The sequence below is a fragment of the Dendrobates tinctorius genome, unplaced genomic scaffold (genome assembly GCF_039654945.1).
Source record: "Dendrobates tinctorius isolate UK_male_01 unplaced genomic scaffold, ASM3965494v1 ptg000003l, whole genome shotgun sequence".
Lineage (NCBI taxonomy): Eukaryota > Metazoa > Chordata > Amphibia > Anura > Dendrobatidae > Dendrobates > Dendrobates tinctorius.
In genome coordinates this window covers 63512879-63529363 of record NW_027361671.1, presented here as the reverse complement: position 1 = coordinate 63529363, position 16485 = coordinate 63512879, and the positions used below count along the sequence as shown (strand labels likewise).

At 49.5% G+C, this 16485-nt stretch overlaps 1 protein-coding gene across 1 annotated transcript; it reads left to right on the top strand.

Annotated features, from left to right (window-relative positions):
- Positions 1-301: 301 nt before the first annotated feature.
- LOC141080568 (uncharacterized) lies at positions 302-1995 on the top strand. Its single transcript, XM_073565867.1, has 3 exons — positions 302-863; positions 1170-1417; positions 1970-1995. The coding sequence occupies exons 1-3, from the start codon at positions 517-519 to the stop codon at positions 1993-1995; spliced, it is 621 nt and encodes a 206-aa protein (XP_073421968.1). The 5' UTR covers positions 302-516.
- Positions 1996-16485: the final 14490 nt, after the last annotated feature.

The window sequence follows — 16485 nt, the reverse complement described above, 5'->3', positions numbered from 1 at the left end:
ATTGCATAGGTGCCCTTGATGGTAAACACATTCGTGTGAAGAAGCCCCCAAAATCAGGGTCTCGTTACTTTAATTACAAAAAATATTTTTCCGTTGTGCTGCCGGCAGTAGCAGACAGCAACTACTGCTTTGTATTTGCTGACATTGGGGCATATGGGAGTGCCTCTGATGCTCGCATCTTTCGATATTCCAGATTAGGCTAGTTTCACATTAGCGTTTTTTTGTGCAGCGTATCGGGCGCATAAAAAACGCAAAGAAAAACGCAAAACAAACGCGCGTTTTTTTAACGTCATGCGCACGCTCATGCGTCAAAAAAACGCAGCGTTGCTTGCGTTTTACATGCGTTTTTTATGCGTTTGCGATTTTTATGTGCATGCGTTTTTAGGTGTGACATTTCACAATAGAAAAATCCTTGAACACCAATGGGACACCAGTGGGCGTGTGTCATTGGAATGTTTTATATAGACCCTGTTACTGCTGAATTCCTCAGATTTTGCCGCTGTTTCCGGTGTCAAGATGGACCTGCGTCTGGATAATTTCCGCTTCAAGTTGGATCTTGACATCGCGCTGTCTCAGGAGTATGCCTTTTGTTGCCAGCAAGAAAGGGAGAGGGAGAGACAGCAGAGATGGCAGCGGCGTCGGTTTTGGAGGCATCCAATAATCGAACTCCGGGCAAGCCGTGGAGCATATCACACGCTGTACAGCGAGCTCCAGGAAAACCCGGAGAAATTTGCTTACTATACCCGGATGTCCCAGGAAAGCTTCCTGGACTTGCTGGGTATGGTTGAAGGAATCATCCGGAGACGGGACACTCAGCTCCGGCGTGCCATTCCTCCCGAAGAAAGGCTCCTTGTCACCTTACGGTATATATGTTGTTATGTTTGCATAATTTTTTTGGCTTTTTCCATTTTTTTATTTGTTATTTTTTTGGCTAAAAATTTCGGTATGTTTTTTGCTATTGAATTTTAACATTATTTTTGGGAAATTGCTTTTTTGCATAATGGTTTTTCTTCTGTCATGTACTAATCCCAAGCCTTTATAAAATGTTTTTTTGCTATGTTGTATTAAAAAAACATGCAAAATAGTTAGGCCATGTACTTTTTATTTTCAGTGTTTTTATTAATACCCAAGACAGAAATATAATTATTTTTTCTTTTTATGTTTTGCAGGTTCCTGGCAACTGGAGAGAGTCTTTCATCCCTGCATTTCCAGTACCGGCTGGGAATCTCAACTTTATCCGGGATTGTTGCCGACACCTGCAGGGCTCTGTGGGATGTTCTGTGTCCGGAGTTTCTGCCATTGCCCACTGCCGAAAAGTGGCTTCAAATATCGGACAAATTCTGGGCAGTCTGCAATTTCCCGAACTACCTAGGAGAGGTGGACGGGAAGCACATCCGCATCACAAAACCTGCAAGAAGTGGCTCTGATTACTACAACTACAAGAAGTACTTTTCCACAGTACTCATGGCCATTGCGGATGCAGGCTGCCTTTTTGTGGCGGTGGACATAGGGGCATTCGGACGGGGCAACGATTCCCAGACTTTTAAGAACTCTGATATGGGCCAGAGGTTGTACGGCAACCAGTTCAATTTTCCACTGGCACGGCCCCTTCCCCAAACCTAAACTCCACCACTGCCATTTGTAGTGGTTGGGGATGAGGCATTTCAGATGTGCCAAAACCTGCTGAAGCCGTACTCCAGCCGTGACTTGGGCCACTCCAAGAAAATTTTCAACTACAGGCTTACGAGGGCACGCAGGACTGTAGAATGCGCCTTTGGCATTCTAGTGTCCAGATGGCGAATTCTTAGCACCGCCATCAATCTCAAAATGGAAACAGTGGATGAGGTGGTGAAGGCGTGCGTGGTTCTGCACAATTTTGTTATGGCAAAGGAGCGGCCGAACTTTGACATTGATGAACCTGCTGCCAACCCTTTGCCAGATTTTACTCAGCACCCTCTTCGGTCATCAGTCGAAGTTGACCAAATGAGGGACTAATTTGCGGACTTCTTTTTATCCGATGTAGGTCGTGTAGCATGGCAGGATCAAATGGTTTAATAGTTTTGTTGTTTGGTAAAAATAAAATACATGTTTTTTTATACCTGTACCCAGTGTACTGTGTCTTAATACACTCCACTACTCACCTGCCCAGGTTAAAGGAAGAAAGGGAAACCACCATAAAAAAAAAATATATATATATACATATATATATATATATGTGTAAAATAAAATAATAAAAAAAGAAAAATCTGAAATATAGTATCCCTTTCAGAGTTGGATGGCTGACCATCCGGTATAAAGTAAAGAAAAACAGACCATAGTGTACGGCGCAGTGTGTGCAGGCGGCGAAAGACACAATAACCAAACATTATTTTGAAATAAAACTTTAACATTTATTTTACTTAGTTGGTGGAAACTGAGGGGTGTGGAGGGATGAGGAACGGCTTTGGGTGGAGGAAGGGGTTCTAGGGGAAGGAGGAACCAAAGAAGTGGGGGAAGGGAGCCGAGGCAAGGAAAGTTGTGAAGTGGGAGGTGAGGGAGGAGGGAGGGTCAGAGTCCTCCTCTTTTTTTTTTATGACGGTGGCCGGTCGTCTTGCTGCTGTCCTGTCTAGAGCGGCTGGAGCCTGAGGACTGGCTAGACCCCGGGGACCGCCTTGAGCCTCTGGACCGCCTGGAGGCTGTGGACCAGCTGGAGCTGGGGGACCGCCTGGCGCTTGTGGACCGCCTGCCAGGATCTTGTAGCTGCTGTGGCATGCTGGTGGATGTCCTGGCAGGGGACGTAAATATTGAATGCGGGTCCCCCAGCTGATGCTGCTCCGAGGTGGTGGTGCTGGTGGCGGTCCATGCAGGCGTGGTGGCTGTGGCGGTCCATACCGGGGTGGTCCTCCCGCTGGTGTTGGTGGTGGCGGCGCTCCAGGCAGGGGTGGTGACGACGGGCCATCCAGTGGTGGTGGCGGCAGCAGTGGTGGGCCAGGCAGGAGCAGCGCTTGGCATGGTGTTGGCGGGGAAGTGTCCAGCTGCACTCGGACTTGGGGCGGTATATTGGTGTCCGGCGAGGCTTGGAAGTGTGGTGGCTGTGCAGTGATATGCAGCAGAAGTAGGTAATGCTGTAAAACGAGTCAGGGGTGGCACCGGTGGAAATGCCACCGCTGACTGCTGTATATACCTACTCTGCTGCATAGCCTGCATAAAAGCATTGTTGCAGGCCTGCATGACAGTCAACTGGAGGTCAGGGGTAAGGTGTTCCGCCGTGTCCCGAGCTATTTGTGTATAAAAATGATGCGCTGGTCTGACGAGGTCGACTTCCAGGCGCTCAAGGCGACCCTCGATAGACTTGTAGCGTTGGTCCAAAAGGAGGAACCCGCTGTCAAGTCTATCGGAGAGTGCCTTGAGGCTACTCTGAAAGACCGAGCTCAATTGAATGAACTCGGGCATGACAGGCCTGTCCGAGGTCCTCTGCCGCTGCTGGCGGGAAGTGCCCGCAAAACCAGTGGCAGAGACCTGGGACAGGGGAACACCTGAGAGACCAGCTTCCTGGTCTCCAGATGACTGTGGTGCAGACCTGCAAGGTGCTTCCTCGCTGATGGATGGCTGGGAGGCGTCCGGGGCAGCTTGATGAAGGACCGCTTCGGGCACAGGTTGCAGGGTGCTGCTCCAGGTGCTGTGAAAAGAAAAGAAATAATTTACTACCATAAATTAACAATCGCCAACTCCTGTGGAATAGAAAAGCACAGAATTAAACACAATGCAACTAGAATATACTTACGTTCGGGAGGCAAGGACCGGTCTTAAAAATGCCAAGGCACGATGGTATCTGTATTTCGTGCCGGTCCTTGCCGCAGCACCACTGCGAACCTGCTTCTCCTGACGGATATCCCTGTTGAAGCGGTCCTTCATCGAGCGCCAACGGGTTCTGACTTTGTTCACTGTGGGGAAAAAAAAAAAAAGAAAAAAAGTAAGACTATGCACTGGAGGCCGTGATCACCCAACTGTGTGTGATGATAGAAACTCCATGGAATTAATAGCATCACACACAGTTGGGTGATCCCGGCCAAGATCACTGCTGCATCACACTGCATTTAAATACTTACGAAAATCCTTGCGGACCCGGGGAGAGGCGTTGTCCCAGCCATCCATCAGCGATTCGGCCACATCGTTCCAGAGCCGCCGGATCACCACGTTGTCCGAGTGCAGTTGGTGATGGGTGTCCCACAACGGGACTCGCTCCTGGACTAGACGGATGAGCTCGTTGTTGTCCAGGGCGAGGTCCTCCTCCCGCTGTGGAGCCTAGAAAAGAAAGACAAACATTAATCTTTGAAAGATTTTAAAATGAAAAATATAGAAAACTAGCTGAAGAGCCCGGCACTGCCCGGGCATAGTAGCTAACTGTGGTTAGTTATAGAAAATTATAATTATCCTCCATCCCATAGTCCCGTGCCCATAAACCCATCATACATATCCTCCATCCCATAGTCCCGTGCCCATATACCTGTCACCTGTCATACATATCCTCCATCCCATAGTCCTGTGCCCATATACTCATCACACATCCTCCAATCCATAGTCAACCATTATGACATCATAATGAGCGGTGGCAGGGCTTGCAACCTTTGATGACATCAGCGTCGCCATGGCAACCATTGTGACATCATAATGAGGGGCGGGGCTTGATACGCACACACTGCTTCCCCAGTATGCAAATAGGGGCATTGTGACATCACAATGAGGGGCGGGGCTTGACGCGCACACACTTTTTCCCCCAGTATGTAGATAGGGGCAACATTGTTTGGTGAATTGGAACGCACGGGGTTAAAATTTCGCCTCACAACATAGCTGACGCTCTCGGGGTCCAGACGTGTGACTGTTCCAAATTTTGTGGCTGTAGCTGCGACGGTGCGGATGCCTATCCCGGACATACAAACAAACATACACACACACACACACATACATACATACACACTGTGAGAATCATGTGGGAATAGTGGATGAGGGCAGGTATATCTCGCCCAGATTCCTTTCCTATGTGGCCTAGTCTGGTCAGTATCGCACGTGCTTGCTAATGAATAATGGGAGGTGGATATAAAAGGATGCTGTCACGTTTCCGCCAGACTTAGGGCCTGCTGTTCCGGTCGCGGCCACTAGGAGGCGCCGTACCGCCACTTTATCGTCAGACTCAGGGACGGCTGTTCCTGCCTCGGCCACTGGAAGGGGCCGTGGTTCTGTCACGTCAGGCTCAGAGCCTACTGTCCCGGCTTTAGCCTCTAGGAGGCGCCGGTCTGTCACGTCGCCGTTAAATTCTGGGTCTGCTGCTCCTGTCGTGGTCACTAGGAGGCGCTATGGCTCGCCCGGGAGTTATGGTGCTGACAGAGTAAGGGCACCTGCGCAGGCATCTGGTGGACGCAGGCTCCGCCCCTCTGTCAGTCATCAAGAGGTTACTGCATCTCCATCTGGCCTGGTCCTGGGGGCGGTACTGATGACATCATCAGTTCAGGAACCTATGAGGGGTGACCTGATCCCTGAAATACCTTGGGACTGGTCTTGCAAGCCGCCGGATATATTCTTGGTTCCCCCCGTGTGTTACTGTGTGAATTACTTTCTGACTGACTCTGACTTTGACCTGGACTTCTGACTCTCCTTCTGCCTAACGATTCTGTACCTCTGCTACTCTTCTGGTTTATGACTTTCGGCCTGAATCTGACTCTGCCTCTGCCTAATGATTCTGTACCTCTGCTACTCTCCTGGTTTATGACTCTCGGCCTGAATCTGACTCTGCTTCTGTCTACCGTTTTTGTACCATTGCTGTCCGACTGGTTTAGACTTGCATATCTCCACGTTTGTGTCCCGTATTGGAACACCTTTCTGGCGACCGTCCTGCTCTGGTCACTGCTCCTATTCAGACAGCGCCTCCTGGGCTCTGCTATAAATCCAGATCCCTGTATAGGGGTAAAGGGTATCAGTGTTTCTCGGGGTGTTGCCTGGCTGCAGCCCAGACCCGCAGGCAGACGTCACATTATATCCGGCCACATACAAAAAAACTGCTTCTTGTGTATATATCCACCATATACAAAAGCAGTCTCCCTGAACCTTTTTTTTTTTCTCTCCCTTCTTCTGATTGAGCTGATTTCTGGCCTAAACACCTGGTTCAGTGCACAGCCGGAAGGAGCACTTTCATCTTCCTGCACCAGTATGCTGCAGTCTGGAGCCTTCAGAGAGAGAGCTGAGCATCAGAGATCCATACTACTGAGACATTGGCCTCTGGGCAACTCTGGCTATGGTTGCCCAGGGGCACAGGTATTGCCCGCAGATGCGGCTAAAGTTTTATTGCCTATTGCCCTTTCTTTTGGTCAGAAATCTCAGTGTGTGAACGCATATGTGGATTGTGGATCTGAAGGGAATTTTATGGATTCTTTGGTTGCTAAAAGTCTCGGTGTACCCCTATTAAGACTTAATGCCCCTATAAAAACTACGGCTATTAATGGCACATCTATTGTCCAGGAGGGGGTTAAATTTGTTACTGACAAAATCACTATGTCGGTGGGAGCATTGCATACCGAGGTTATGTCATTTTTTGTGATGGATAATTTGTCTGCTGCAGTCATATTGGGGATGCCATGGCTACGCCAGCATAACCCAGTCATCGACTGGCACCTAGGCGATGTTATACGCTGGAGTTCACACTGTCAGGAAAACTGCATGTCGCTAACAGTAAATCAAGTTAAAGTTAAACCCCTCCACATACCGTTTGCCTTCAGAGATTTTGAGGATGTCTGCTCTATTGCAAAATCTGAAAAGCTACCCCCTCACAGAAAGTATGATTGCCCTATAGATCTGATTCCAGATGCCCGTCTCCCAAAAGGGAGAATATTTAATCTCTCAGGTCCAGAGCGTCAGGCTATGAACGAGTACATAGCAGATAGCTTAAAAAAGGGGTTTATTAGACCGTCCATTTCACCAGTTGGAGCTGGCTTCTTCTTTGTAGAAAAGAAAGATGGTGGTCTCAGACCCTGCATTGATTACCGGGAATTGAATGCAATCACCATTAAGAACCAGTATCCGCTTCCACTCATCCCTGATCTTTTTAATCAGCTAATGGGAGCCCGTTGGTTTACTAAACTGGACCTCCGGGGGGCATACAATCTAGTCCGCATAAGAGACGGGGATGAGTGGAAAACAGCCTTTAATACCCCTCTTGGCCACTTTGAGTACCTGGTAATGCCCTTCGGACTCAGTAACGCACCTGCCGTGTTCCAGCACTTTGTAAATGACATTTTCAGGGACATTTGTGGGGTGTATGTCGTCGTGTATTTAGATGACATTTTGATTTATTCTGCTGACCCTGTGACACATGCTCAGCACGTTCGCTCCGTACTGCAGAGACTGCGAGAACACTCCCTGTTCGCTAAACTGGAGAAATGTGTTTGGTTTTTTTTTGCGGAGGAGGTACAATTTTTAGGATATGTGGTTTCTTGCACAGGCTTCCGTATGGATCCTGCCAAGATCCAACCTATTAAAACTTGGGTGCAACCCAAGTCGCTAAAAGCGCTGCAGCGATTTTTAGGGTTTGCAAATTACTACCGAAAATTCATCAGGGGTTTCTCCGAAATTGCTAAACCACTCACGGATTTGACCCGAAAAGGGGCAGACGTGACCAATTGGAACCCTGAGGCAATTCAGGCTTTTGCTTTGTTAAAAGAGTGCTTTGTAGCCAACCCAGTTTTGGTTCAGCCTGATCTGGACCGCCCGTTTATTGTAGAGGTGGACGCCTCTGAGGTCGGAGTGGGAGCAGTGCTGTCGCAAGGCACTGCATCACTCACTCAGCTTCGCCCATGTGCCTTTTTCTCCCGCAAATTCTCTCCCACTGAGAAAAATTACGATATAGGTAATCGGGAGTTATTGGCGATCAAATGGGCCTTCGAGGAATGGCGCCACTTCCTCGAAGGCGGCAAACATAAGATCACTGTGATTACAGATCACAAGAATCTGACTTACCTGGAGTCAGCTAAAAGATTAAATCCTAGACAAGCGAGGTGGGCCTTGTTCTTCTCTAGGTTTGACTTCTTAATAACCTTTCGTCCTGGTACCAAAAATGTGAGGGCTGATGCTCTCTCTCGAAGTTTCTGCCCCTCACAGGCTGAGGACTCGGAGCCAGTTCCAATACTGGCCAATGGTATTGTTGTGTCGGCTGTGTCTCTGGACCTTCTGGAGGAGATCCGTAGATCCCCAGAACCAGCCCCTGACTCGACGCCCCCCCAGAAATTGTTTGTTCCAGCGCCGTTTCGCCTACAAGTTCTGAAGGAGTCGCACGACTCTGTCCTGGCAGGCCATCCTGGGGTCAATAATACCGCCAGACTTGTGACTAGGAGTTTTTGGTGGCCAACGGTAGTTAAGGACTGCAAGGATTTTGTACTAGCTTGTGAAATCTGTGCTCGCGCCAAGTCCCCTCACAATCGGCCTGCCGGCTGGCTCCAGTCCTTGCCCGCTCCAGAGAGTCCATGGACCCACATCTCCATGGACTTCATTACTGACCTACCACCCTCAGAGGGGAAAACATGTATCTGGGTGGTGGTGGACAGGTTCAGTAAGCAATGTCATTTCGTTCCCCTCTCTGGATTACCTAATTCAGAAACTCTGAGTAAGTTGTTTATTGTTCATGTGATAAGGCTGCATGGCGCTCCAGAGAATATCGTGTCCGACCGAGGTACCCAGTTTGTTTCCAAATTCTGGAGGGCATTCTGCAAACGTATTGGTATTGAATTATCCTTCTCCTCCGCTTACCACCCTGAGACCAATGGTCAAACGGAGCGTACCAACCAGGCTCTAGAGCAATATCTTCGCTGCTATGTCTCGGAACATCAGTCTGATTGGGCGGAACATCTCCCATTAGCTGAGTTCGCTCTAAATAACCAATACCAGGAATCTATCAAAACCACCCCGTTCTTCTGCAATCATGGTTTGCACCCACGTTTTGGTTCCTTTTCGGCCAAGATGTCGGAGCTTCCGGGAGTAGAGAATTCCATACGTAACTTAAGGACAATCTGGTCAGAGGTGAACACAAACTTGAAAGGGTCCCAGGTCAGGCAGGCTTCGGCCGCAAATAAACGGAGGTCCACGGGGCCGCACCTAGGAGTTGGGGACAAAGTTTGGCTGTCTACCAGAAACATTAAGCTTAAGGTGCCGTCTGCCAAACTGGGGCCCAGGTTTATTGGTCCCTACGAGATATTAGAAGTAATTAACCCGGTAGCCTTTCGTTTAAAGCTCCCTCAGGCTTTTAAAATTCCTAATGTTTTCCACAAATCCCTTCTCAAGGTGTACCGCTCCCCAATTCGTCCCGTCCAATCCCCTCCTCCTCCAGTTTTGGTCAAGGGTGCCTTGGAGTACGAAGTCCAGGGCATCCTTGATTCCCGTTTGGTGAGAAAGTCTGTGCAATATTTAGTTCATTGGAAAGGCTATGGCCCAGAGGAGAGGTCCTGGGTCCCCGCTAGTGACATTCATGCCAAGGGGTTGATTAGAAGGTTTCACCTCCTTCACCCTGATAAACCGGGTTTTGAGGGTCCGGAGGCCCCTCTTGGAGGGGGGGGTACTGTCACGTTTCCGCCAGACTTAGGGCCTGCTGTTCCGGTCGCGGCCACTAGGAGGCGCCGTACCGCCACTTTATCGTCAGACTCAGGGACGGCTGTTCCTGCCTCGGCCACTGGAAGGGGCCGTGGTTCTGTCACGTCAGGCTCAGAGCCTACTGTCCCGGCTTTAGCCTCTAGGAGGCGCCGGTCTGTCACGTCGCCGTTAAATTCTGGGTCTGCTGCTCCTGTCGTGGTCACTAGGAGGCGCTATGGCTCGCCCGGGAGTTATGGTGCTGACAGAGTAAGGGCACCTGCGCAGGCATCTGGTGGACGCAGGCTCCGCCCCTCTGTCAGTCATCAAGAGGTTACTGCATCTCCATCTGGCCTGGTCCTGGGGGCGGTACTGATGACATCATCAGTTCAGGAACCTATGAGGGGTGACCTGATCCCTGAAATACCTTGGGACTGGTCTTGCAAGCCGCCAGATATATTCTTGGTTCCCCCCGTGTGTTACTGTGCGAATTACTTTCTGACTGACTCTGACTTTGACCTGGACTTCTGACTCTCCTTCTGCCTAACGATTCTGTACCTCTGCTACTCTTCTGGTTTATGACTTTCGGCCTGAATCTGACTCTGCCTCTGCCTAACGATTCTGTACCTCTGCTACTCTCCTGGTTTATGACTCTCGGCCTGAATCTGACTCTGCTTCTGTCTACCGTTTTTGTACCATTGCTGTCCGACTGGTTTAGACTTGCATATCTCCACGTTTGTGTCCCGTATTGGAACACCTTTCTGGCGACCGTCCTGCTCTGGTCACTGCTCCTATTCAGACAGCGCCTCCTGGGCTCTGCTATAAATCCAGATCCCTGTATAGGGGTAAAGGGTATCAGTGTTTCTCGGGGTGTTGCCTGGCTGCAGCCCAGACCCACAGGCAGACGTCACAGATGCCAGGTGGTTGTGTGAGGGTCTCAGCCTGGGAACACAGAGAGCCTGTCTGTGTGAGAGACACACGTGAGTGAAAGCAGTGTCCACTGCAACTGTGGTTTGGCTGGACGGGAGAAGCCCGCCAGTTGGTAGTTAGGTTGTCCATTGTTTAGTTAGTGCCAGACAGGCAAGGATTTGTTTTATGTTTTATTTCCTTTTGCATTGCTTTCACCGTTAATAAACCTGACCCAGGGTCAGTTACACCCGAATCCCAGCTCTGCGCCTGAGTTTCATGCTGAACGCACGTGACCTTTGACCCCAGCAAAGCCGATCCCGGAGTGTTTTATCACATTGTGGTGGAGAACGCGGGCATCACGTTGCAAGCATGAGCATGGAGGATGTGGTGAAAGCGCTGGTACAGTCCACCGCCGTCCAGCAAGAAGCTAATCGGGTAATGATGGCCCAGATGAAGGAGTTGGTGGACATGACAGCTACCGATCGTTCGCTTCTCCAGCAGGTGGCGCAGCGCCTGGCAAGCCTACATGAGGTTAACCTGGAAGCCGAGTCGAGAGTGATTCACGTGAGTCGGTACTGGCAGAAGATGACGACCGACGATGACGTCGAGGCATACCTGACCATGTTTGAACGGACGGCGGTGCGAGAAAAATGGCCGAAGGCACGATGGGCCAGCCTGATTGCCCCGTTTCTTTCCGGTGAGGCCCAAAAGGCTTATTATGACTTAGAGCCTGAAGCTGCGCAGGACTTTGACAAACTGGAAGCCGAGATCTTGGCCCGGCTGGGAGTGACGACCGCTGTCCGTGCACAGAGAGTGCATCAATGGACTTATCAGCCGGATAAACCACCACGGTCACAGATGTTCGACCTGATCCACGTGACGAAGAAGTGGCTACAACCCGAGGTGCTGACAGCGCCAGAGATAATCCAGAGAGTCGTCATGGACAAGTACCTGAGAGCTCTACCGCCAGCCCTGAGGAAGTGGGTAAGCCATGGAAATCCTACAACGGCAGATCAACTGGTGGATCTGGTTGAACGCTACTCCGTGGCGGAAGTAATCCGAGACGACGCTACCCCACCTCGTTCTTCATCGTCTCCACGTGGAACCGGTAAGACTGTTCCAGGGAGTAGGGGAGATGGAAAAATCCCTAAGACAGTGGGGGAGGAAAACGGGACTGCCCGCACTGCGAGACCGAGAGTAACGAACTATGGTCTAAGCAAGGGGCCCATTAGGTGTTTCCGCTGCCAAGAGATGGGAACTGTCCGGTCACTACTGAACCCATGCAGTGCGACGTCACAGACTCTAAAAACCGCATGTCTATGGTTGCACGGGTAGTGAGTGTGAATGCCGGTCAAAAGGATGTGGAAAAACACTTGTGTGATTTAACTGTTGATGGCAAAAATGTGGTGGCATTGTTAGACTCGGGAAGTGTGGTGACTCTGGTGAAGGCCAGTCTGGTGTCAGCCCCGACTGGACCATCAGACAAATTTTCTGTAACGTGTGTGCATGGAGACACCTGTTCGTACCTCACCACGGTCATATGCATTACTACTTCCTATGGGTCTGTGCAACATAAAGTGGGACTCGTCCCGGCGTTATTGCATGATGTTATCCTGGGCCGGGATTTTCCCCACTTCTGGCAATTGTGGGAGAATCAGTTGATGCCCTCGGGTAATAGTGTACATGATTCTTCTCCCAGGGCGCATGTGGGTCCCGAACCCCTGGAAGAGGTCTCCCCGGAAGACTCGGGGGAAGAGTCTGCGGGAAATGACCTGCAGTTCCCGTTTTCAGTCATGGCGGGTGATACAGAGGAGACCGGGGAAGAGGAGGAGGCCGACAGCCGTCCACCTCCCCGTTTGCCGGATTTAGAAGTTCAGAAAGATGACTTCCAAAGCGAGCAAATGAAGGATCCTACCATTTCTCAGGCTAGGACAAATGTAAAAGTGATAAATGGGGTACCCGTAGAACCTGGCTCTAGGCTGGCATATCCTTACATGGTTCTGGAGAATGATTTACTCTATCAGATGGAGAAAAAGGGGGAAGATACGGTGCAACTATTAGTCGTGCCAAAACCCTACCGGCGGCAGGTGCTGGATCTGGCCCACGGACATGTGATGGGAGGTCACCTGGGAGTCCAGAAAACCACCGAAAGGATATTACACTGTTTTGTTTGTCCAGGCATGCATCACGATATTCGTGTATATTGTGAGTCTTGTCCTGACTGCCAAGCCTCTGCACCTAAGCCCCGGTTCTGTAGCCCTTTGGTACCCCTACCTATTATTGAAGTCCCGTTTGAGAGGATTGGGATGGATTTAGTTGGGCCCCTTCCACGGTCTGCACGTGGACACCAACATATCCTGGTCATCTTAGATTATGCCACTCGTTACCCGGAGGCCATCCCTTTGCGTAACACGGCCACCAAGACGATTGCCAAGGAACTGGTGCATGTGTTTAGTCGGGTCGGTATACCAAAACAGATACTCACCGACCAGGGAACCCCCTTTATGTCCATGGTAATGAAGGAGCTCTGCCGATTGTTACAAATCGAACCGTTACGCACATCCGTGTATCACCCTCAAACAGACGGGTTGGTCGAACGGTTCAATAAAACTCTGAAGCAGATGCTGAGAAAGGCGATAGACAAGGATGGGAAGAACTGGGACTATTTACTTCCGTATTTGCTTTTTGCCATCAGGGAAGTACCCCAGTCTTCCACAGGATTCTCGCCTTTCGAGTTATTGTACGCCCGACGTCCTCGCGGACTGTTAGACGTTGCAAAAGAAACCTGGGAGGGTCAGGTCACTCCGTTTAAAACTGTGATAGATCACGTCACACAAATGCAGGACCGTATTGCGGCTGTTATGCCTATCGTCAAAGAACACATGATACAGGCTCAGGGAGGCCACAAAAGAATCTATGATAGGGGCGCCAAGATCCGTACGTTTGCACCCGGAGATAGGGTGTTGATCCTGGTCCCCACGGTGGACAGTAAGTTCTTAGCAAAGTGGCAGGGCCCTTTTGAGATTAAGGAAAGAGTTGGTGAAGTAAACTACAAAGTATACCAGGCAGGTAAACGGAAACCTGAACAGATTTATCATGTAAATCTGATAAAACCTTGGAAAGATCGGTCTGCCTTGTCAGCGGAGCTGGCCCGTCCCGTCTGCTCGCATACCGTACCGGAGGTACGGGTTGCAGAGACTCTCTCTGAGCGGCAAAAGACTGAGGTCAGGCAGTTTCTACTTCACAACCAAAAGTTTTTCTCAGAAAAACCCGGGCAGACTACGCTAATGAAACATGACATTGTAACGGAACCTGGTGTCACAGTTCACGTAAAGCCCTACCGAATCCCGGAAGTGCGCCGTGAAGCCGTTTCCCGAGAAGTGAAGGCAATGTTAGAGTTAGGTGTCATTGAGGAATCGCACAGTGCTTGGTCCAGCCCGATTGTGCTAATTCCTAAACCGGACGGCACCATCCGGTTCTGCAATGACTTCAGGAAACTGAATGCGGTCTCAAAATTTGATGCCTACCCTATGCCCCGGGTCGACGAGTTAATAGATCGGTTAGGAAAAGCCCGGTATATTTCGACCCTAGACCTAACAAAGGGGTATTGGCAGATCCCTCTGGCGGAGGCTGCCAGAGAAAAGACGGCATTTGCTACCCCAGAAGGTCTATTTCAGTATGTGTATATGCCGTTTGGACTGCACGGAGCACCGGCGACCTTCCAGAGACTGAGGCCACATAGGCAGTACGCTTCGGCCTATTTGGACGACATTGTCATTTACAGCTTGGACTGGGAGACTCATCTCCAGAAAGTACAAGCTGTGATTCATGACCTGTGGGAGGCAGGTCTAACCGCGAACCCCAAGAAATGTCACATCGGGCTAGAAGAAGCCCGGTATTTGGGGTATGTAATTGGGAGGGGTGTTGTTAAACCCCAGGTTGATAAGATTCAGGCGGTTCAGGACTGGCCACAACCTGTCAACAAGAAGCAGGTGCAAGCCTTCCTGGGGATCGCCGGCTATTATCGCCGGTTCATACCCAATTTTGCAGCCATCACTACCCCCCTGACGGATCTTACAAAAGGGAAAGACTCCGTCATGATTAAATGGAGTTTAGCGGCTGAAGAAGCCTTCCACAGCCTAAAATGGGCACTTTGCTCTCAGCCCGTACTGGTGACTCCGGACTTACGCAGCGAGTTTGTGGTACAAACGGATGCCTCTGATACCGGTATCGGGGCCGTACTGTCACAAGTGAGGGACGGAGTGGAACACCCAGTCCTCTATCTCGGCAGGAAGCTGAATAAACACGAGCAAAGGTATGCAGTCGTAGAAAAAGAGTGCCTCGCCATTAAGTGGGCTCTAGAGGCCCTCAAATATTACCTGGTGGGCCGAAAGTTCAGGCTGATCACTGACCATGCCCCTCTCAAGTGGATGCACTTGAACAAGGAACGGAATAGCCGGGTGACCCGGTGGTTCCTTGCCCTGCAGGCCTACACTTTTACGGTGGAGCACCGCCCAGGGGTACAGATGGGAAATGCAGATGCCCTGTCCCGAGTGCACTGTTTGGCGGGTGTCATTGCTCGACTGGAGTGGTCTGAGCAGAGGGGGGGATATGTGAGAATCATGTGGGAATAGTGGATGAGGGCAGGTATATCTCGCCCAGATTCCTTTCCTATGTGGCCTAGTCTGGTCAGTATCGCACCTGCTTGCTAATGAATAATGGGAGGTGGATATAAAAGGATGCCAGGTGGTTGTGTGAGGGTCTCAGCCTGGGAACACAGAGAGCCTGTCTGTGTGAGAGACACACGTGAGTGAAAGCAGTGTCCACTGCAACTGTGGTTTGGCTGGACGGGAGAAGCCCGCCAGTTGGTAGTTAGGTTGTCCATTGTTTAGTTAGTGCCGGACAGGCAAGGATTTGTTTTATGTTTTATTTCCTTTTGCATTGCTTTCACCATTAATAAACCTGACCCAGGGTCAGTTACACCCGAATCCCAGCTCTGCGCCTGAGTTTCATGCTGAACGCACGTGACATTTGACCCCAGCAAAGCCGATCCCGGAGTGTTTTATCACAACACATACACACTTTGAGCTTTATATATTGATACACAAGCCATGAAAAAAAAAAATTTTTTAAATGAAAATAAATGCAAAAAAAGCATGACTTAAAAAACACAGAAAAAAACAACCATGAAAATTAAAAAAAATACATTAAAAAATGATTACCAAAAAAAAAAGAAAATAAACCAGCCTAGAAATTAAGTTTAAAAAAAATCTGTAACCAAAAAAGCAGCAAAAAAAAGAAGGAAAATTACCAAAAAATACTAATAAAAATTTACCAAAAACATAAAAAAAATAAACACCTGAAAGAATTATTTTAATACAGTTCCAAAAAAAAAAGAAAATAAACCAGCATAGAAATCAAGTAAAAAAAAAACAGTCCGTCTGTACTTACATCCCGTCTTCCCGCCCGCACTTGGCCTTGCTGCTCCTGCCGTTCCTCCGGTGGTGGTGGCGTGGTGGAGGATGAGGTCTGAAAATTAAACAAAAAAAATTAACCACATGTGTATGTTTTTACCAATCCATACGGAAGCATGGTACTCACTTCTTCTGCCTCTTGCCCTGTCCCGGGGACATATTCGTCACCAGATGAAGACATGCTGCAATAAAAAAAAAAGAGACATAAGTACATAGAAATGTATTGAAATTTCAGCCAGGTTTTTCATACTTACATTGGTGCAGCTTGTGCTTTTTGCTGTGTGTCCACTCTTGGAGCAGTCTGTAAAGTATTGTGGAATCCCAGTGCCCACACAATTTTATCACCTTGTTTTTAGTTTTTTTTTTACTGTCTAGACCACATTCCAGACGTGTTTATCTTAGAAACGCATGCGCATAAAAACTCAAGCGTGCGCAAGACCATGCGCACGCATGCGTTCCCATAGGCTCCAATGTGGTGTTTTTGCGCATTCCGTGCGCAAGCGTGCGCATGCATTTT